General features: G+C 48.4%; 2 protein-coding genes across 2 annotated transcripts; both read left to right on the forward strand.

The window, feature by feature from the left end:
• Positions 1–668: 668 nt before the first annotated feature.
• Positions 669–21,563, forward strand: FAM83E (family with sequence similarity 83 member E). Its single transcript, XM_077312930.1, has 6 exons — positions 669–1,175; positions 5,220–7,408; positions 8,247–8,414; positions 8,969–9,093; positions 16,004–16,604; positions 20,318–21,563. Exons 2-6 carry the CDS (start codon positions 6,950–6,952, stop codon positions 20,555–20,557), a joined length of 1,593 nt encoding a protein of 530 aa, XP_077169045.1. The 5' UTR covers positions 669–1,175; positions 5,220–6,949; the 3' UTR covers positions 20,558–21,563.
• Positions 10,499–11,816, forward strand: SPACA4 (sperm acrosome associated 4). Its single transcript, XM_077312934.1, has one exon. It carries the CDS (start codon positions 11,435–11,437, stop codon positions 11,801–11,803), a length of 369 nt encoding a protein of 122 aa, XP_077169049.1. The 5' UTR covers positions 10,499–11,434; the 3' UTR covers positions 11,804–11,816.
• Positions 21,564–21,633: the final 70 nt, after the last annotated feature.

Below are 21,633 nucleotides of genomic sequence, written 5' to 3' on the forward strand. Positions count from 1 at the left end.
AGCACTTTTCTCAGAGCTGTCTCAGCCTCCCCTCCCTCACAGGGTGTCTGTTGTGGGGAGAGGAAGGTAAGCCGCTTTGAGACTCCTTCGGGTAGTGAAAAGCGGGGTATAAAAGCCAATTCTCCTAAGATTTCACTTTCAAAAAATAGTAATGGAAAGGGAAGGAAGACCTACAGCTCTTAAACGATTCACAAAGTTATTTCGATAAATTATTAGGGATCGTGGTCTCTGCTATTGCGTTTAGCTTACTGAAATTACGATCCTACAATGTAACCTTTGTATCATTTGACATGCTATGTTCAGACGCATGCTTTGCTTTGGTTCTGTTTTTAGATTTTTGATTTTGCAGCCCTAATCCTATAGCAGGGCATGTGTGTATACATATGGAGGTAAGGGACCAGGCTGCTCACAATGGAGTAACTATGTCACTGGGACTAGCCAATAGGTGCTTCTGAGATGAGTTGCCTGAATCTCACAAGCACCTATTGGCTAGTCCCAGTGACATGGTTACTGCACTGAGAGCAGCAATAACCATGGATAGGGAAGGGCTGCGTTTTGTCAGCCACCAAAACACTGCGCTTCGAAGACAACGTCTTTACAAAACAAACATAACCTTGATGGAAGATGCCACCGCCAACGAGACAGAAATGTCCTTTGCTTGTCCCTTTGCTGATTGCACAGGAACGTTCAATACTGCAAAGAACCTCAAACTCTCAAATCAGATGCAACTGCCATACAGACGCCTGAAAAATCTACCTGTGCAGATTTACCTGGACGCCTGAAAGAGGGGACCTAACCCGAGCGTTTTAAACAAAGTGGTCAGAGAGTCCCTCCCCCTCCAGCCTGGCGAAGCAATTGCCTAATTATAGCTCTGTGCGGGTTATATTATTTGCTTTCAGAGGAGGGCGATTTCTGCGAGCTACCTTGGATCCTAGCAGGTGCTTGGCAAATAATCTCCGGGCTTCCTGGACTGGCTGAGTCACATCTATTCTTCACCTGGCGACAGGCGCTGCAAGGAGAGCTGCGGGAGCTCTTTGGGGGGACTGGCAGAGGGGAAGTGGCAGCCCCTGAGCTGCCTCTGAATGAAGTGTGGGGTTTTGGCCTTCTCTCTCTCGTCAAGAGGAACAATGAACAGGTGAACTGAAAGAGGATACACACCCGGAATTTCTGAGCAGGTAGGTATGTGTGCCTAAAAGTAAAATGGGAGAATGAGCAGGAGGGACTGCAGCGGGAGCCAGGGTTCTCGCGGGGCTATCTGACTCTTAGGGGAAGGATACGATGTCAAAGGATGACGGTGGCCGTAGGAGCCAGAATTCTGGGCTCCCCACGAAAAGGAGCTCGTGTCTGATTTTCCTGTGAAGGTGAAATGGCAGTGTTTGCAAATGTTTTCCGTCTGAGACAAATTCGGAAGGGGAAGCTACGAGCTAGGTCTCCGGGGTTCCTTGAGAGGAAATGAGGCCAAGAGAATTGGTGGTGGTGAGAAGGGCCAACAAGTCACAGGTGACTTATGGCAATGCCGTAGGGTTTTCCGGACCAGAGACATTCAGAGGGGGGTCGCCATTGCCTGGTTCCACACAGCAACCCTGGTATTCCTTGAGGGGTCTCCCATCCAAATACTAGGAAGGACCAGCCGTACTTCACCTCCTAGAACTAATGAAATCCGGCTAGCCTGGATTTTCCATGTCAGGGACCTATGGGATGAGCTTGTGGGAATCGAATGAGGGCTACCAGTTGCAACAGAGGATGACGGGCCTTTGGTGTTAAAGGAGGAGCAGTGACATTTACTTTCCATAAACCTATAAAAGTAAGGCCTATAAAAGTGCGAGAGGTGGGGTGGGGCTGGGGGATTCACTCCCCTCCCCCAAGATTAAAAGCAAGAGAGAATACCCCAAAAATCGACTCATCGAATTAATGAAACCCATTACGGGTACAGGACAGAAAAAGAATGGGGGACAGAGTTTTGAAAATACAAGAAATTTTAGTACTGATTTTAGAATTGTTTCGTTGTGATTTTTATTGCTAAACAGGGCCTGAGTCTGCTCTGGCAGAAAAGGGCAGTCTATAAATCGAAACAAATAAATTAATTAAATGAAAACAAGAAAGGGCTTATTAAGAAGTTTCACAGAGGTTCTGGACTGTACTGTAACTCTCCCCCCCCCCTTTAAAATTCCTGTGCATAGGCCAGTGAAAATAAAAAGTGTTCCTCATCTGCTGCTATTTATTCCGAGGGGATCCCGACCACCAAGGGTGAGGTGGGAGTTAAAAGCGCCAGTTGTTTTTTTCTTTAACCCGCAGAGATTCTCTACTTTCAATGGGCCAAAATTCTCTAGAGGCGGTTTCCCCATCTCTGCACCTTATGTCACATAGAGGTCCTGTCAAAAAAAGGGGGACAGTTCTACTGACAGCAAGGCCTGGAAGCCAGGATTTCCCTGTTTCCTGCAAAAGTGTCAGGGGAAAGGCTAGCAAGATCCCTTGGATCATTCTGATACCGATTTACAAATAAAAAGTTATTTGGATTGGATAGGCGTGCTAACACAGGTCCCCCGACCAGAGACTCTGCCTCTTCTATTTCATTCTCCCCCCTCTTGTTTCTATAGAGCCCTATCATTCGCAGCCATCAAGGCGAGGTTCAAATAAACAGGCCAGTGTAATCTTATCTGGAGTTTCCTGTATGGCAGCTGCTATACCTGGGTCGGCTAAAGTCGGAGAGAGAGTTTGCGCAGGAGTGGCAGATCTCAAGGAAACCCATCACGATCCTCCAAGGTTCTTTCCTTTTCGCTTTGATGGAGAGATAAAAACGGAGTCCAAAGCTATTCTCCCTCCTCTGTGCACGTTAGGAACAAGGGGTAGAAAAATGGATCAAAAAGGTGCATTTGAAGGGGCGAAAGGGGCATGTTCTCCGAATGGTCGTTTCAGAAGGAAGCCATGTTTGTCTGCAGTAGATCTGAGTCCCGCAGGTATGCAGTCGAACAGGTGGGTTGTTGTGTCAGTCGGAAGCGACAGAATAACTTTTGAGGCCAGCGGCACCTTGACGACAAACAAAGTTTAATTCTTGGTTTAAGCTTTCACGGACATGTGCCCCTATTCAGAATTAAACTTCATGGGTCTTAAAGGTTGCACTGCACTCAAACTCTGTAGCAGAACAATTTGATTCAAGCTCAGTAGCACTTCCGAAACCAGCTGGAATTTCGGGATGTAAGTTTTTGAGAGTCAACGCTTCCTTCATGGACACCAGGGATCGAGCCCTTTTATCCTAGTCAGGAGGCAGAAGGGTGGCTGTAAAACATGCTTGCAAAGAATGCAAAGATATATATGTTGTAATCGGCTAGATTAGAGCTGAGGGGAAATGCTTGGGGACAGAAAATCAGTACTTGCAGTGAGATAAGAACCCTAAGTCGCTATTAAGCCCGAGAGGAAGAGTTAATCCATTGTTCTGAATTTGTAAATTCACTGTTCAGCAATCTCATTGTGATTTCCCTTTGAAATTCCTGCATTTGAGGATGTCACAAGTTCGGGAGGATTCCCCAGCTGAGAAGGATGGAACTCCCCAGGGCTGAATGGGAACGTTGGATTTTGATCTAGCTGCAGATTTTGATTTTTTTCTCCCACCAAGCTGAGACTAATCCTGCAGTGATGATTTTCATTGTTCATTGAATGCCCCTTCTGTTGTTTATACTGACTCACTCTGGGTGATTTGCCTTGAGTCCAACAAGTGAGAAAGGTACACAAATAAATAAATACAAGCATGCTTCACCGCTCCCGTCCCGCCTTCTTAGGATGAAATGACTCGGATCCACATTTCTGCTTTGGCTCTTGGAGGTTTATGCTCTGAAGCTCTTGTTGGTCTCTAAAGTATTGCTGGATTCAAATCTAAGCATTCTCAGATTGGGCGATTCCATGAGAATGACCACCAGGAGAAGGAGCTGAGAATGAGCTAATTTCTGACATGGTCTTGTTTTCGATTAGATAGCCAGCATGGTGCAGTGGCCTCTAATCTGGAGAACTGGCTTTGATTCCCCACGCCTCCTCCACATGCAGCCAGCTGGGTGACCTTGGGTCAGTCACAGTTCTCTTAGGGCTCTCCCCACCGAGCAGTCCTGTCAGAGCTCTCTCAGCCCCACCTACCTCACAGGGTGTCTGTTGTGGGGAAAGGAAGGGAAGGCGAATGTAAGCCCCTTTAAAACTCCTTTGGATAGTGAAAAACGAGGCATGAAAACCAACTCTTTTCCTTCTAGAACAGAGAACTAAAAACCTGGCTGAAAAAAGAGGAGAGTTTCCAATCGTTCAAGAAAGAGGATACAATCTGGCTACACCTGTATTTGGATTGTCCGCTCCTCTCAGTCACTGGGAAAATTCCAGGAATCGTATGAAGCCATCAGGCAAAATATACTACAGATGTTTGTAGCCCTAAGTAGTTACACCCTTATAAAGGGGCTACAGAGTAACTGTGCTTAGAATTGCACTATAAGAATCAGATAGTTCTTTTCCTTGCTGATTGGTCCAGAATGGAATCTTATTGATTAAGGGGACTGGCGTTTTCTGACATTACTCGGATCAGCTTAAGAGCCCACATAGTATAGGTATTAAAGAATGGCGGACTCTAACCTGGAGAACCAGGTTCGATTCCCCACTCCTCCTCCACATGCAGCCAGCTGGGTGACCTTGGGCTGGTCACAGTTCTCTCAAAGCTCTCTCAATCCCACCTACCTCACAGGGTGTCTGTTGTGGGGACAGGAAAGGTGTTTATAAATTGCTTTGGGACTCCTTCTGGTAGTGAAAACCGCTGCTGCGGCTGCTTCTTGGTATCTGTTCCAGCTATTGACTGAATCAGGACTGTGGGAATGTCCATTCCGAAGGGACCTTTTTTGACGCAAAAGATATCCATGCTTCTGTTTATTTCTTGAGTGCACAGGTGGGGGAAAGGAAGTAGCATAATGTGATTCTTGACCCCAGGTTATCTCTTCATGAAAGTAAAAGAAATAGCACTTGGATTACGACGGGCTTCCCTGAAATCAGCCCTCTTTCTTGTTTCTTTAGCCGAAAGTTTCCCATAAATGGGAGGAGGGGAGAGAACTGTATGGATGCTCTCCAGTTACCTGTTCATTGCAAGGTGCAAATATCCCCGAATGGTATCCTATTCCTGAGAGGCCGAGGATAATTTCTGACTGTTACGGGTCCTGGAAAAAGCCCCCTTTCACGGTTGTTTTCTTGGTCTCAAGGAAGAAACCGTCACTCGGATGAAACGTTTCTTCTCGCGAGGAGCTGTTTCCCACACGTCTGGAAAAGTGCCCCGAAGTGAAGGATCGAAATGGATCTTCTGAATGGACCTTTTGAGAAAATGTTTGGGCCGGGTGGACGTGGGCGAAGTTGCTGACAGAAGCTGGGAAAAGAGGAGAGGAAGGCGGGTGAAGAAAACTGTCTTGACTTCAACACTGCTGTGTAGGCTTACGACTACAGGACCTGAACTTTCCTAACATCAACCAACCCACCAACCCACCCTGGTTTTGTTCTTCTCATCCGTTCTCTATCCCTCTTCTTTGGATTTTAGCCTACTAAAGCACTGCCTCATAAAAAGAGAAATTATCCCCCCCCCCAGACAATCTAACCCTCTCTAATCTCATTTCCCATAAAAGGTTCCAGAGGTCAGTCATATGTCTGAAATTTGCTCTAGAGAATCTGATTCTGCATCAGGAAGAAGACCTCAGGGCAGAAGACTGCGGCGGACAACCGAGAGGGTAGTTTTTTTGAAGATACAGGCAACCGGGAAGGGAGATTTGTCGAAGAGGCAGGCAAAGAGTCCTTGGAGAGTGGCGGGATGAAAATCTAATAATAATTAGAGAGATAATTTATTTACAGCCATTGACCAGCATCAATAATAAATAAATAGAAATAAAAACCAGGAGGGCAGATTTTTAGAAGATGCCACAACGGTTCCTGGTTAAATTTTAGGGTCTGATAAGATTAAAGTCCGAGTAACGGGCCATTGGCTCTGTGCCCAACAACTTTAGCACTGGGAGAGTTAACGAAATCTACTCCTTAAAAGACAGAGCAAATCTTTCACTGTTCCTTCCAAGCCAACAGGTAACACAGTTTGATGAACTTGGGTATAGAATTCTTTTGCGTACGATTAGAGCGGTGGGTTTAAAACCAAACTAGTGCATAGATTACAGGATGACGCACAGTGTCTGACTGACTAAATGAGGCCTGGGGTCACCAAGACCTTTTTCAGCAGAGAGGAGGAAAAAACAAACCAACAGTACGGTTCTTGTACTCTTGATTTCGGATTGGGAAACAGACTATCACCACAAATGGAGATGACTCTCTTGGGGTCCTCAGATCAAGGGAAGAATGCCCTGCACTGTGTCCCGTCTTCAAAACCAGTCAGAGGCTCTAGTGGGTCATAAAAGGATGTGATTTTGGAAGAGCCTCTGAGGTGGAGGATGAAGATCTGAGCTCGCCTGAAGGTAGCGAGGATTAGACTCAAGAGCTAAAGTGAACTATAGCAAGATTTGGAATAGCCTTGAGAAACACCTGGGGATTTGGGGGATGGCACCTGCAGAGGGCAAGGTTTGAGGAGGGACTTCAGGTGGGTATAATGACGTAGAGTCCACTTTCGAAAGAGACTATTTTCTCCAGGTGAACTGACCTCTGTCACCTGGAGATCGGAGCAGGAGATCTCCTGAAGGTGGGCATCCCTACCTTGGAATCGAGGTTCAAGGTTAGGAAAGTGAGACAGAGTGAGAGTAAAGATCCTACTTTGGATCTTTAGAGGAAATTTTCAGGTTGAAGGGTGCCAAAGGTTGCTGTGGGTAGGGCAGAATTCCTTCTGTGAATCCACTTGTCGGAGGTAGGTGCAAAACGAAAGGGTGGGAAATCCCTGCCGCAGTTACAGTCACTGGATGCAGTCACTGGTTCACTAGAATCCTATGCCCAAATCCCAAAGGCCATCATGGCTGGCTCCCAGGTCAAGTGCCTGGAGAGCGAAGAACCTTATGCTAAAGTAACCGAGTCGAGCCCTGAGTTTTATTACTGCGAGGGCCAGAGGTTGGCTCTCGAAGCCCTGCTCTCTAAAGGAAAGGATGCGTTTCAAGAATGCCTCTCCCAGGAAAAGCTGCGGGCTTTCCTGTCTGATGGAGAGCAACAAGAACTGATAGCGGCCGCGACTGCCAAAGACTTGCCGGCTCCCCCATCCGGCGGAGCAGGGAAGCACAACCGTGGGGACCAAGGATCGAGTCTCAGCTATTGGCCCGGACAATCCGATGAGCCCACTCCGGACCTGGAGCTGGGCTGGCCAGAAGAAGGAACCTGGAAAGGGATCACTCGGGCCGAAGTCTACACCCATCCGCCGGGAGAAGGAGCCCCACACATCAAGGAGGTGGTGCGCAGATGCCTCCAGCAAGCCAACAAGGTAGGAAGGAGGGTACGTGTCGGTTAAAACAAACAAACAAGCCAGAATGCTCCTAGTCCTCATGAGTAGGAAGCTGTGGAACTGCAAACAGAGATATAGTGAATGGGGCAAGCTGTAAGTACCCCCAAGCACTGGGAAATTTCTGGATAATTCCCAACAAAGTTCTCCACTCACCAGTTCACTAATCTATTAACATTTTGCTTTTTACTGTGTTGCCACAGCGTTTATTGAGCTGGACAGCAAATAAAATGTGTGCTTGTTTGATTGCCTCTCTCTCAGGTGATATTTCTCTCCTCCCTTTCTAAGGGAGGAGACTGGAGATTTGGGGTATTTTTGTGATTATTTGTTTGCAGATTCAGCAGGCATGACAGTGGCACAGAAAGAAAGCCACAGGCCGTTCTGGATTCGTAGCAAACCTATGATGGCCCCATTCTACCCGTCCACATCCCAAATTGCTGTTTTCTAGCTCTTCTGCCTGCCCTCTGTCTGGGCAGGCCAATTTTGCCCCGATGCAGCTTGCATTCCAGATCCTTGGAATAATCATTTCTCCCTCCCCATCAATGACAACACAGCACAACTCAGAAGAGGGTCAGCTTGCTTGGTTGCTTACCCAGAAAGCAGCTGAAAAGGTCAGTGAACCAAAGCCAGGAACATTTGCTCAGTCAGTATGCAAGATGCAAATCGGGTAAATGTGTGCACAAGCTCACTGCGTTTGCATAATTCCCCTGGCTGGATATGGCTGTTCTGTTTGCTGTTTTTTGTTTAGCTCACATTAAGAGCGCTATTCCAGATCTTTTCCCCACATCTTTCCACACAAACTAAACCATGTATTCTCCAGGTAATCGCCATAGTCATGGACGTTTTCACGGACCCTGACATCCTCTCGGATCTGTACGACGCTGCGGTCAGGCGCCGGGTCCCGGTTTACATCCTACTCAGCAGACAGCATCTGGAGTCCTTCCTGGCCATGGCTGAGAAAATGTGCCTTAATGTCCGCTACACAGAGGTGAATGGGGAGGGTTTCCTTTTCTCAGCACATGCCCCCATGGTGGGAGATGTATCTCAGTCTTGGGTGGATGAGCTGGTAGAAACAATAGGAGCGGCTCAATATATATCCACCCAGAAGAGAATGTGATATAGGCTAGATATCAGGAAAAAAATTTTCACAGAGTAGTTCAGCAGTGGAATAGGCTGCCTAAGGAGGTGGTGAGCTCCCCCTCACTGGCAGTCTTCAAGCAAAGGTTGGATACACACTTTTCTTGGATGCTTTAGGACGCTTTGGGCTGATCCTGCGTTGAGCAGGGGGTTGGACTAGATGGCCTGTATGGCCCCTTCCAACTCTATGATTCTGTGATTCTGATCCTGCGTTGAGCAGGGGGTTGGACTAGATGGCCTGTATGGCCCCTTCCAACTCGATGATTCTGTGATTCTGATCCTGCGTTGAGCAGGGGGTTGGACTAGATGGCCTGTGTGGCCCCTTCCAACTCTATGACTCTATGGTTCTATGATTCTTCTATGTGATTATTATGCCTGTTTCCGCATCCTTCCTCCCCTTTTTAGAAGCTGAGGGTCCGAGTCATCCACGGTTGCACCTTCCAAAGTAGACGCCAGAAGCAGGTCACAGGGTTGCTCAAAGAGAAATTTGTACTGGCCGATGGAGAAGTTGCGATCACTGGCAGCTACAGGTAAGGACCTGCTCACATTCATACGCCAGGCAAAGAGGCAGCAAGATCTGGCCTTGCCAAGTTACTGGCTGGTAATAAGACCAGAAAATTGCCCGATCTGGCACCTCTTATCGGCAAGAACCAACAGCAAAACTGTGTCTGCTTCTCATAGGATTACCAGGTCCCTCCTGGCCACCGGAGAGGGATGTTTCATTTGTTTGTTTATTGCCAGTTCCATGTTGGGAAACGCCTGGAAATTTGGGGGTGAGCCTGGGGAGGCCAAGGACCTTAGCTGGGTACGTTGCTAGAGTCCACCCTCCGAAGCATCCTTTTGCTCCCTGGAATTTGGTCTCCGTAGTCTGGAGGTGAGCTGTAATTCCAAGGGATCCCCAGGTCCTGCCTGGAGTCTGGTATCCCTCATTCTCACTTGTTGGGGTCACCATAATTCTGTGGTGACTTGATGGTACTTAAATGTATGTAACTGCTTTGGGTGTAGGCAGAGTCTCTGTCCTTTTAAACAGTCGCATGACAGGCAGGCGTACAAGGGATGCTTCTTGTAGCATCATGGTGGCAAAAGCTACACCTGTTCAAGCTCCGCCCATCATCCAGTTCCACAAAGGGAGATTCTGCCCATTATAAAAAAGCATCAGCCTTATATGGATTTCTGTGCCTATAATAGACAGCAGTGGAGAATCTTCGAGTAAGAAAGAGCTGCCTCCAAGCTTCCCCACCCCAGCCTCTTCCATTCCTTTTTAATGGATGTTTTTTTTCTTTACTGAATACTGTGACTCCTGTTTCTTTCAATGATATTTGAAATACAGCCTTTCCTGGTTGCCTTTTGAGTTCTCAGCAAGGGAAATCTTGGTGGATCTGGATAAGGATGGTACCCAAATTCCTGGATTTTAGCAGCACAGCTAAGATTTTATGAACCAGTACTTAGCTTGTTGTTCTACGTCTGGGAAGATCTGGGTTCAAATCCTCACGTTATCATGAAACTCACTGGGTAGCCTTGGGTTAACCTTTCCCTCTCAGTCTAACCAAACTCTCAGGCTTGTTGACAAGATAAAATGGAGGGGAACTCCTAGGGTAGGATAAAAGTATATAAATTTGACAAGATTCCTGGTTAATCAGATTCAAGATGTATCAACATTCATAACCCCTTTACCGAGGGTGTAACAACCAAGCTGTGAATACCCCTTGTATTTCCAAGGGCATGGGTTTACTTCCTAGTTCTCCTAGCTTTGAGTACCATGTCTCTTTCCCTAGAACCCAAGCTTACTCCCAACCACAAGACTCTAAAAAAAAAAATCCATTTCTCTATATGACGTCAACCCCATTATTTGCTGCTTTGATTCTTTCTGTGACATCATCAAGGTGATGTCAAGGACCTCAAGAGACTTACGCTGGAGGTCCCACCAATGAACTTTTGGCATTCATTGTGATGACGTTGCACAAGCCACAGTGAATTCCATTGGGCTGCGACTAGAGGATCATTGTAGCCCTGCAGTGGGTGGGAGCTGCGACACGGAAGGTTGCTCATCAGGACAACACACTTTCTCCTGGAACCACTGGGACAAAAGAGTCCACATCCAGGTGGTTGGAGCTGGTTTGGGAACATTGTGTACCGAATCAGCCAATGTTTATCCTGTCTGGAGATATCGGAGCTGAAGGAACCCGGTTCAAGTTGGCCTCCTGGAAAGTCCATATCGATCTAGTCGCCATTTTCTTCTAAAGCTCCTCCACAGCTAGTTTGGAAGACGTTTGAGCTGTGAATTCAACAGCTAGGCCCCCAAGTTGCTAGAACAGGAAGTCGCCTACCATCGTCAACTTAATTTGCTTCTGGAAAAGCTCAGCAGACCGTTCTGGCTCATTCTGGCCTCAAGCATCCTCAGTCTGGTTGAAGTGCCTATAAAAGCTTGGGGGAAGTTAATGGCTTGCAAGAAAGCTCGTTCCGTGACTAAGGAAACCCCTTAAATTTCTGCAAACGGGTTGTGCAAACATAGTGTTTAAATCCCCCGGCTACGACCGACCGTCCTCTGGAGAATCAAGGCGCTTCGGTCCAAGGTACTCAGAGGCAAAGCTGTGAAAGAAATCTGCAGCCACCAGTTGAAAACCATCTCTCAGTGATAAGAAACCCAAGACGATCCATTGATTAAAGGCCGGGGTTTGCAAAGCAAACCTGATCATCTTTTTCAGAAGTCTCACAAACGACAAAATAAGCCAGATACATAGAAGGTCTGCGGGAGTCACCCATACGCATAATCAGCGGGGTTTAAGATTGTCACAAACCCCTACATTTCCACACCTCCTATCTGTGACCCTCGAGGAGCATCCCCGGGTTTTGTTCCGCCTTAGCCAAGTGATGAAACACCCTCTCTTCATCAGCCTCTTCTGCCTTCTGACCGCCGTGTGGCCCCCCGCCTCGTCTAAGGAGTGCTACTACTGCGAGATCACCTCCTCGACCAAGTGCCCCAGCACCAGAATGATTTGTGGCGACGATGAGGACTGCTTCGTGGGCCAGGGAGCCGCCACGGGCGTGTCCCTGATCAAGAACAAAGGCTGCACGCGGGCCATCTCCTGCGGCAAGGAGCAGCCCATCTCCTACATGGGGGTCACGTACAGCCTGGTCACCAATTGCTGCCAAGGGGACATGTGCAACACGGCACAGAGCTTGGCTGCTCCGTCCCTCTTGATCCAGCTTCTCTTCACCAGCTTGCTCCTGCTGAGTTAAGCCTTCTCCTGCTCGTGGGTGGGGGGGAGGGGAATCTTCTCTGAACCTCAAACAATAAAAGCCTAGGCTAGTTTATTTTTCAAAATCCTCTTATCCTTGGTGTGGTGGTATGTTCCAGAAGCAGCCGAGCCTAGGCGCCGAGCAAAGAAGAGCAGCACGCCTTGGATCCCTCGAATGAATTATTAACAAAAACTTCTAAGATGCTTTCCCACCCCTCCCGGCAAAAAAAAAAAAAAAAAAATTAATATAATAATTCGCCAGGAGTCTTGATTCACAAAGCGATTCGTCCAGAACGCGTAGATCCCATGTTTACAGCGGGGCCTCAGTGTCCGTTAAGGCATCACAGTTTGTTCCCTGCGACGGCTACAGCAGATTGCTGGGTGGAACAGTGCCACCTCTGCTGTCTCCCGAGTTCGGGCACAATTTCTCCTCGGTGCTTCCCGAGGCAATGATTCATCCGGTCCCCAGTCGTTCCAAATCTCTGCCTCGCGGTGTTTTCTCCCCGGGTCTCTCCTCCGCCCTCCCAGCTACATATTTATTCCTCCCCAGGCTCAGAGCTGGCCTTTGTGCCTCTTGGCACGACGTCTGAATTTGGCGAGGGTCTGATGGAATGGTATGCCATTTGCTGGGTCGAGGAAGGTCCCCCTGCTTCTCATGAACTATGTCACTCAGGCGTGTTTTGTAGGTAATCAGCAGGAGAAAGAGAGCTCAGGAGATGTAGCTATCCGAATCTGCTAATCCTGCCAGTAGCTATGAGGCTGAGGGTCATATCGGACCACTGACCCAATCTTGGAGGTGGTTTCCCGCCCTGCCCGGTCGTATGAGCCCCGAAACATTTGATTCTTTAACAGGACCCGGCCCTTGAGACAAATAAACAGCTAACCTAAATCAATTGCCTCCTCCCCCTGGCAGTCTCCTAATTGAATGTATTTAAAGGAAATCGTCTGCAGCTTGTCAGCTCTTCCCGCTGCTGCAAAGGAAATCGTCACCAAGCAAAAGGAGTCTACTTAGCCTGCCTCATCATTCAAACCGATATTGACAGGTTCATAATTTCATTCATCAGATTTCCCTGTACAAGCAAAGAATGTCCTCGCTGGGGACAGCATTTCCTTCCGGGCCTACATGAAGAAGAAGAAGAGGAAGAGGAAGAGGAAGAGGAAGAAGAAGAGGAAGAGGAAGAGGAAGAGGAAGAGGAAGAGGAAGAGGAAGAGGAAGAAGAAGAAGAAGAAGAAGAGGAAGAGGAAGAGGAAGAGGAAGAGGAAGAGGAAGAGGAAGAGGAAGAGGAAGAGGAAGAGGAAGAGGAAGAAGAAGAAGAAGAGGAGGAGGAAGAAGAAGAAGAAGAAGAAGAAGAAGAAGAAGAAGAAGAAGAAGAAGAAGAAGAAGAAGAAGAAGAAGAAGAAGGAGTTGGTTCTTATATGCTATTTTTGTCTGTCCGAAGGAGTCTCAGAGCGGCTTCCATTTGCCTTCCCTTTCTTCTCCCCACCACAGACACCCTGTGAGGGAGGTGAGGCTGATAGAGCCCTGATATCACTACTCAGTCAGAGCAGCTCTATCAGTGCCATGGGGAGCCCAAGGTCACCCAGCTGGCTGCATGCAGGGGAGCAGGGAATCAAACCCGGCTCACCAGATTAGAAGTCTCCATCTTGTCATCTCCCCCCCACCCCCCACCCCCCACACATCACCTTTTTTTGTAGGTATTGGGCATTCCGCCTGGGGAAGGTTCCTGAGCTACTGTGAAAGCTTGCTCAATGCAATTCGGGTTAGGTCTCATAAAAAAAAAAGAATTACACAGCTGCCGTTGCCTGGCAGCCTTTTATGAAAACGGGAAGGTGCCTCTGGAATTGGGGAGGGGGGGGGAGTTGAGAGGGTAGAAACAACAGGCAGGGTGGGTGGGAAGGGGGGCGTAAGGTCTCCCCCACTCCCAAGTGCCTCAATGGCTTTTCTTCGGGGGTCTTGCATTTGAAACTCCACAGGTGCAGTGTGTGTGTGGTGTAATTGTGAGAGTGGAAATAATGAAGCCCAGCCTGTGTGCCTGCCACAACTCCCTCATAGGCAGACACACTGGCGTTTCCTCTTCAAAAAACAGGTGCTGGGTCTCAGGGCCAACCAATGTGTCCTGATTCTCTGGTTCTGTCATTTCCTAGTTTTATTATTCGCGTTTTTAATTGGATGGAGCCTGCTTTGAGAACCTTCGTGGCTAGACAGCAGAAGACAGACGCGTCCAAAAGAAATATCTTCGAAACGAATCGCTTCTTGGCTTGTTTTCCGGAGAAAGGAAAGCTCCCCTCGACCTCCAGCGAATCTGCACTACAAAAACACCCCGGCCAGTTGCATTTTCAGTTGCATCCAAACCTTACAGGCAGCTTCCAAAAGAAAAGCGAACTAGATTTTGCCGCCGTGTTTATAAAAACACCTTCGAGAGAAATATATTAGAATAGGTGGGAAACGGTTCAAGTTACAGGATTCAAGAGAGGTACAAGATTCCTGCTGCAGGGACAGGCCAACAATGGGGTGGATAAATAAGGGACTGGAAGGATTGCTTTAGTTAATCCCCTCTCTCTTCACCTGCCTTCTTGCTAGGCATCTCATTTAATTTTCAGCATTGGGCGTCTTACAGCAAAGGCCGTGGAATGTAATAGCTCAGGGGTAGTCAAACTGCGGCCCTCCAGATGTCCATGGACTACAATTCCCAGGAGCCCCCTGCCAGCGTTTGCTGGCAGGGGGCTCCTGGGAATTGTAGTCCATGGACATCTGGAGGGCCGCAGTTTGACTACCCCTGTAATAGCTCAAGGGTTGGATCTAGATGTGGGGAAACCATCATGTGTAGTTCCCCATTCAGTTCACAGCCAGGTGATTTTGGAGGGTCTCCATCTCTCACCTGAGCCCGCCCACTGGCATCGTGTCATAGCTAAGAGCAGCAGCTTCTAATCTGGCAAGGTGGGTTAGAGTCCCCGCTCCTCCACATGCAGCCAGCTGGGTGACCTCACAGATCCTATCCTATATTGTAATCCAGAATTTCTCAGCCAGGGTTTCGTGAAACCCTGGGATTTCTTGACGGCCCCATAAGGGTTTCCCAAATGGGTGGGAGTCAATTAATTTTTAATCGATCTTAAAATATTTGTTAAAAATTCATCCGGAAAACATAGCTGGTCCTCCCCCTTTTGTCCTCTCAACAATCCTACGAGATAGGCTTGGTTAAACGAATAGGGGACCGGTTCAACCTGACTTCGTTTCGGAGTGGGGTCGGAAGGTGGAAAGACCGTTCGCCTCAAACGGGGAACAAATGCAGACGTCTGTTCAATTCTGTCATGCGACCATCGCCATTTCCTCAGTCCCTCGTATTTCCAGGTGGTTGTACGGGGCATGTTAAAAGAATTACTGTGCAAGGGCCCCTCCTGCGGGGAACGTAAAGTCTGCTCTGTTCTCAAGCAGCCGTTTTCCCTTCCATTCCCCTAATGATTTGTTCATTTCCGGGCAGAATAGAAGAATAAGCCACTGCCTGTCAAGCCACTCCAGTTATATCCACATTGCTATTGGGGTGGAGGGACTTGGGGAGCTATAATTCTGGGGGCCGGGGAGGGAATTCTCAGCACTTTCAACAATAATGCCCAGAACCCTTTAGGCGAAGCCATGACGGTTAAACGAGAATAAAACTGATAATGTAAATTACATATGCTCTTCCAAGGAATAGCGCTGGTGCCTCTGGGGCTTACATTTTTCGGAATCTTTTGACAGTCCACTTTCACTTTGGGGGTTTTGAGAAAAGCCACCGTGAGCCCTGTCGGGGAATGGCAGGGTAAAAATCAAATAATAAAGTAAATAATAAATAAAAAACGAGTTCCGTGCTTCGGCAAAAAGATCAGAAGTTGGTTTTTATACCCCGCTTTTCACTGCCTGAAGGAATCTCAAAACGGCTTACAATCGCCTTCCCTTCCCCTCCCCACAACATACACCCTGCAAGGTAAGAGAGACCAAGCGAACTCTGAGAGAACTGCTCTGCGAGAACGGCTGACAGGACTGGGACTGGCCCAAGGTCACCCAACTGTTTGAATGTGGAGGAGGAGCGAGAAATCAAACCTGGCTCTCCAGATTGGAAGCTGCTGCTCTTAACCACAACACCATGTTGCCTCTCTCTCTCTTGGTTGTTAAAAGCTCCAGAAACCAAAGATCCAAAGTGAAAGTCTTCTCTCTTCTCAACAGCTTCACGTGGACTGACGCCCGGTTGAACCGCCACCTGGTCACTCGGCTTACCGGGGAGGTGACAGGAGCATTTGACCGTGAATTCCGGACCTTGTACGCTGCTTCCTGCCCCTTGCCAGGCCTGGAGGTACCCCCCAGGTCCCAAGTCGCTCACGGACCTCCGCTGCCTACCACTAATGGGCCGGAAGTGGCTCCGTACATCAGCGTCCTGGATGGGGTCCAGCTGTCCTCCAACCGCATCGCAGAGAGGCGCTCTGTGGCACCGCACCCCGTGGCCAAGAGTCGGGCCGGCGAGTGGGAGCTGGTATTAGCCTCGCCCGTGACCACGGAGGACCCCGTGCTACCGACTCCGGCGCCCGAGACCTCCTTCCGAAAACGTCTAGGTATGGACTTGCCTGGGAGGGCCCCGCAGGGAGCCCGAGAATGGCACAGCGCTCTCAGCGATATCTTCCGGAACGTACAGCGGACCCGGCTCTCGGGAGCCCAGACGACGGGTGCTCGTGCGAGTAAGTCGCTGTGGGACCTCAGCCGGTTCAGCCAACTCTCTGGCTCCAGCGCGGGATTTGGGCATAATGGGATAGACTCCGCCGAAGACGTAAAGGTAAGCCCCCTTCCCACCCCACCGTTCATCAGGCTATTCCCCCATGTCAAGGTTCCCAGCATCCTCTAATCCACATGATGTCCCTCCCTCACAGAGAGCCCAGCCCTCCCTGACACACCTGGATTGGAGCGACCTGCTCATCTCTGAAGTTCAGTTGACCTTAGGTCGGCCTTTCTGAACTTTTCACCATTGAGAAACCTCTGAAACATTCTTCAGACTCCGAGAAACCCCAGGCAAACGATGTTTATCCCCTTCCAAAAGTGCCGTGGTGAAGAGCCAGGGCAGTAGAGGTTGCCAGCTCTGGGTTGGGAAATACCTGGAGACTTTGGGGGTGGAGCCAGGAGTGGGTGGGGTTTGGGGCAGGGAGAGACCTCAGTGGAGTCTAATGCTAGGGAGCCTGTCCTACAAATCAGCCATTTTCTTCCAGGGGAACTGATCTCTGTCGTTTGGTGCTGAGCAGTAAAACTGGGGGATCCTCAGGTCTCACCTGAGGTCTGGCATCCCTACCTGAGGCCGGATAAGATTGCCAACTCTGTCCTGGAGAATTCCTGGAGATTGGGGGGGCGAGTGGAGCCTACAGAGGGAGGAATTTAGAATGGAACATCACCTACAATCTATGATATAATGTACATCAGGGGTAGTCAACCTGTGGTCCTCCAGATGTTCATGGACTACAATTCCCATGAGCCTCTGCCAGCATTTGCTGGGAATTGTAGTCCATGAACATCTGGAGGACCACAGGTTGACTACCCCTGCTGTACATCTACCCTCTGAAGCTGCCGTGTTCTCCAGGGGAACTGACCTCTGCGATCTGGAAAGGACGTCTAATTCCAGGAGAGTTCCAAGCCCCAAAAGGCCAGGACATTTCCAAATCAAGAACGCCCCCGAACCAACTGAGAAGGAATTTGAAACAAATGAAAGGCTTAAACCCGCTTCAGTCCGCTTTCCTTCCAGGGGACTTAAGCTCTGCTTTCTGCTTGTCATGGCAGGCCTCTGCTATTTTCTTCCTTCCATGGCTTTTACCACTTTTTACTGATCAGTTCCTTAGAGTCCATCTGCAGAGCTAACTGTAAATGTACTCCAGGAAGCCACTTTGTGTATGAATAGCCGACAAGTCCCCTTCCAGAAAATCACAGAGGGTGAGTGGAGGGTTTCATAATTCTAACCCCCCAATCTTCAGAACTGTTCCCCCACTCACATCCCATCCTGCAAATTGTGACCTGGCAAACACATTTTTTTTTAACCAAAGTAACACTCATGTTTTTCTCTGCGAACTGCCATACAGGATGTCCTCTCCTGGAATTATACTCAGCCTAGAAGTAATGTAATGATTTCCAGAGAGAAACCTGATTCGCTCTTCTTCCCAACCCCCAAAATTTCTTTTCGGGAAGACAAACCTATTCTTTTCTCAACAATTTCCCTTTTCTTCACAGCTTTGACTCTGACTACCCCGGGAATTGAAATTCCTCTATTAGTTTAGGTTTCCATGGGAACCAAAATTTCAATATTTTTCTAATCCTGGTGTGAAGAGCTGGTCAATTTTTTACTTTTCCCTAAACCTAGGCTCTGTGATTTTTTTTTCCTACCCTGTCCTGTCAATTCTGGTCACAGAGACCCAAATAATATTTTCCTCATGAATTCCAGTTGCTTTCAGAAAGGGGGGGGGGGAAACCTCTATAAATTCCAGATGTTGTAGGGAAGCAGATCTGAGCTTTCCCTTACACATGCCCCAGCTGCTACAAAGACCAAATTCCTATCTGTGCCAGCTTTGAGACCTCAGAAGTTGTGATTATTGTGGGAACAAAAATATTCATTTTTTCCATAAGCTCCAGTGATTACAAGAACCAACTCTTTTTTCCCCGTACCCCATCATCCTCAATTACAACAGGAATGAATCTCTGGTCTGAATTCAAAGAGCGAACTAGGGCTGGAAACTGTAAAACATTGTTCATTTTAATTTCCCTCTGTAAAACTATTTTCAGGTAGGTGAAGCATCCCTGAGGGCTCGCTTCACGACATACACCGTTGATTTAATTCTTACATTGATATCTTAATTTCTAAACTGCAGGTTTACAGCGGCGTAGCAAAAGAGATTATCGCTTCCCCAGGGCTATCCTGTAAGCCTACAGCTGAGATGAAACAGAAAAATACTTGGTATTTAGATAATAGAACAAGGGGTCCACAGAAGCCGCACGAAAAGTGCCAGAAATCTGCAGCAAGCCGGGGGAAGATCAGGGGAAATTTCCCTTGTCGCAAATTTCCCATGCAATCTCACCTATTCTGCTGCTGTTCTAATCTTTACAACAACCCTGTAAAGTAAGCCAGTTTTATCACCGTATTGCAAGTGAGGCAAGAAAAAGCAGCTTGTTAGGGTAACTAGTGTAGGGCTGCCAATTTCCAGGTAGGGCCTGGAGACCTCTGATGACAGAAATCCATTCCCCCCCCCCCCAGAAAATGGTGTGGATTCCACAGTGTTCTAACCTGCCCAGGTCCCTGCCCTCTCCAAATCTCCAAGCCAGCATTTCCTAATAAACTGGGCTGTCGGAACCCTCCTCCTTTCCCCTTCTCCAGCTCCCACCTTGGGCTAACAGGTATAAACCATCCCCTTAGGTCAATATTGATAAAGGCGACACCCTCACTGGGCAGGGAGAAGTCAGGTAGTCACCACTGAGACAGCTTCCTTTCCCTATCTTCTGGTGTCGCTCCCTCGTTCCCACCCTACCCCCTCCCAGCAACTGTGGCAGGCAGTTATTCAACAGGTTTTTTTTAACAGGCAGCTGTTAAAAGGCGCAGAAGCCCTGCCAGGAAGAAGAGAGAACGGCCCCGGCCGCCCAGAGGCCGTCCCTCTAATCCTGTTCTTTGAATTTCACATTCCTTTGCTCTTCCCCGCATCCGCAAGGCCGCTGCTCCCTCTCCTTTCAACCGCTAATTTACTCTCTTCCCCTGCGTCTATCGTGCCTCTCCGCGCCGGCAGAGAATCGAGGAATCCGGAGTCTGTAAACGTTAGAACTTGGCTTCAAACACAGCGGCTCAGAGCAGCTCTCGACTTCGGAAAAGTGAGGAAGTGGGCAGAAGAACTCCTGAAAGCGGAACACGCTGAACCCAAAGCCCTGCCTCTTTATATCCAGCTGGGTGCAAATGCACAGTGGTGCAAAATACACTCTGCACGTGCTCTGAGCCCCCTTAGATCCTGGCTCAGCGCTTCCACAAGAATGTGTAGAAAAGGCAGTTGGGCACAGGAACAGCTGCAAGTCCAGGAGAATCTACCCTAACAATTTCGTTTTGAGAACAAGCTCCTTGCTTTGAGGGTTACAAAAATGCGAAAGGATTTGATTTAAATCCTGGTTTGCAATTTGTGATCCTTTATTTCCTGTTCCAGAAAGGGTTGCCAACCTCCAGGTAGGGCCCGGACATCCAGGCCATAGAAATCATTACCCCTGAAGAAAATGGCTACTTTGGAGGGTGGGGTCTGCTGAAGCCCCTCCCCTCCCCAACCCTTTCCCTCCCAAAATCTCCAGGTTTTCCCCACCCAAAGCTGGCAACCCTATCCCCAGCTGCTCTCAATGATGAGGACTAGAAGCAATTGTTTGATTGAGGGGGGGGGGAGTTTTTAATGAGTAATTTCAAGTTTCAAAGCTGATACTACACGTCATAGTGGTACGCATACGTTATACACAAATTATTCCACATCTGTATTTTTAACCTTCCCGCAGAAATGGGGTTACCAGGACACGCCGGCGAGGGAGTTGATGAAACAGCGAGTGGTTGGCCACACACCAGATGAGCCAAGGATACCTGTCTACCTGGCCCATGGGCGCGTAGCACCTTCCCCTGGCTACTCGGGCCTAGGAAGGCTGCAAGGACAGCTCTATCGTTCTACGGCCCACCCAGGTATCCCCCGGGTTTGGGGGCACTCGGGAAAGCCCCCCCATGGACACCAGCTCCGGTTCTGAAATCCCTTCATCTGTCGTAAGGTTAACTGGGAATCCAAGTGGCAACCTTTGACCCAGGAACAATGGCTTACAGAAAGGAGAACAAATTAAAGACACGCAACGTCTGGAGGAATTATAACTTGGTGTTCCTGGTCTACCATGAGTCATATTGGGAGGTGTTTGCTGTCCCGGGAACAGGGCTAACCAGTGAAGAATGGTTTTCGGGATTGTTACTACTCAATACCGGGGAAAGAACTTTTCTAAAGCAGTTTGGCTGAGCAGCAAGCAAGGAAAGCTGAACCACTTCCCCCAGGGCTGTTAGCTACACTGAAGCATGACTGGTTTATACTCGGGTGAACTGGAAACAAGCTGTTAAGCATAGAAACTTGCACATTCTGGGTACAACTGATCTGGCGCTGAAAATCGGTATACGGGTCATGCTGGCAGAAAAATGGGAGGCCTTCTCATCCCGAGTGATTATTTGCAAACAAAACCTGGAGCGACTTGCAGAGAACTGATACTGTGAGTTTAAAGATAGCTCCTGCAGGGCAGGGGTACACTGTAGAGTAGGGATGGACACCAACCGGGAAAATGTGACTTTGGGGGTCTGCAAACATTGAAAGGGTTCGCAGTCCCTTTAAACAGGGTTTGCAGAAAGCCCCAAAAACAGCCCCCTGCTGCTCAGCTGTTTTTGCAGTTTTCTTAGGAAATAGAAAGGAGGGGTTTAAAGGGACTTGGAGATTAAAGAGACTTGGAGTCCCTTTAAACCCCTGCTTTTTGCTCTATCCACGAACCGCCATGAACAACTTTAAAAGTTCATGGAAGTTTTTGACAGTAGATCTCATCACGAACTTTAGTTAACAAAGCATCGAGTAAGGCAAAAATTGTGACAAATTGCAGCTCAGTTCGTGTTCATCCCTGCCAAAGTATTCTCACTGCAAAACCGAAATACAGTATTTGGGACCTTAGCAAGGGAGGCAGGCAGGAATACCTGGCATTTCTCATTCACTGCTTTCTAGGGGCAGGGGCTCCAGTGTAGAGTATGTATGAACTGGAAGATACAAACCCAGGCCAGATGATAGAGAAGGAATGCTCCA

The sequence above is a fragment of the Paroedura picta genome, chromosome 16 (assembly GCF_049243985.1).
Source record: "Paroedura picta isolate Pp20150507F chromosome 16, Ppicta_v3.0, whole genome shotgun sequence".
In the NCBI taxonomy this organism is placed as follows: domain Eukaryota; kingdom Metazoa; phylum Chordata; class Lepidosauria; order Squamata; family Gekkonidae; genus Paroedura; species Paroedura picta.